Below are 708 nucleotides of genomic sequence, written 5' to 3' on the forward strand. Positions count from 1 at the left end.
TGGTCCGACGCACTCTCGTAACACTCACACCCGGGATGAATGGCGGTAATCAGAACAAGTGTCCGCCCGCTGCAGGCGTCCAGCGGGCTCATCGAGGCTGGGGTCACTATCATTGGCTAATTAGCTGCCTCTGGAGTGCAGCTGCTGCCCCGAGGACAAGTCGCTTTTACACACGCACATCTGGCCTCAGCTAGCCTCTGCACATACAATAGACCGTCATTTAGGTGTGATTGCTACTCGCTTTCACCGTACAGTCAGGGTGATGGGGTCAAGGCACGAGTGTGTGTGAGGAGCAAGGACGCAGGGCAGCTCTGATTGGTGTTTTAAGGAATACAAGATCCCCATTAGGCCGAGGGAAGACAACGTAAGGAGGGCGAAACTTCCATCAGCAATCGTGCCGTTATTTGCAAACCAAAGACGGACGTGACCGGACGGGCCAAACGTCTGCGCTCTTGTCCTTCATGTGAGAGGAGTTTATTTGAGGGAGGAGAAAGCCTGGAAGAGTTTGGCCAGGTTAACGTCGGAGTAGCTGCTGGTGGCCAAAGCTTTGTCCAGAACGTCTTTTAGCTTCTGGTACAGCTCAGGTGGTTGTTTGGAGACTAGATCTGGAGGCCAAACAGAGAAGAAGAGTTACCGATCAAATCCATCATTTACAACTTCTTCATTTACAACTTCATCATTTACAACGCCATCATTTACAACTTCATC

At 51.1% G+C, this 708-nt stretch overlaps 1 protein-coding gene across 1 annotated transcript in view; it reads right to left on the bottom strand.

Annotated features, from left to right (window-relative positions):
* Nucleotides 1-474: 474 nt before the first annotated feature.
* Nucleotides 475-708, bottom strand: part of LOC119426445 (DNA polymerase alpha catalytic subunit-like) — a 73,525-nt gene continuing 73,291 nt past the window's right edge. Inside the window, exon 21 of the mRNA XM_037694007.1 lies at nt 475-605. Within this exon, the coding sequence (XP_037549935.1) occupies nt 475-605 (131 nt within the window). The remainder of the gene's footprint in view (nt 606-708) is intronic.

This window comes from Nematolebias whitei, chromosome 20 (assembly GCF_014905685.2).
Source record: "Nematolebias whitei isolate Nwh7 chromosome 20, NemWhi1, whole genome shotgun sequence".
In the NCBI taxonomy this organism is placed as follows: Eukaryota; Metazoa; Chordata; class Actinopteri; order Cyprinodontiformes; family Rivulidae; genus Nematolebias; species Nematolebias whitei.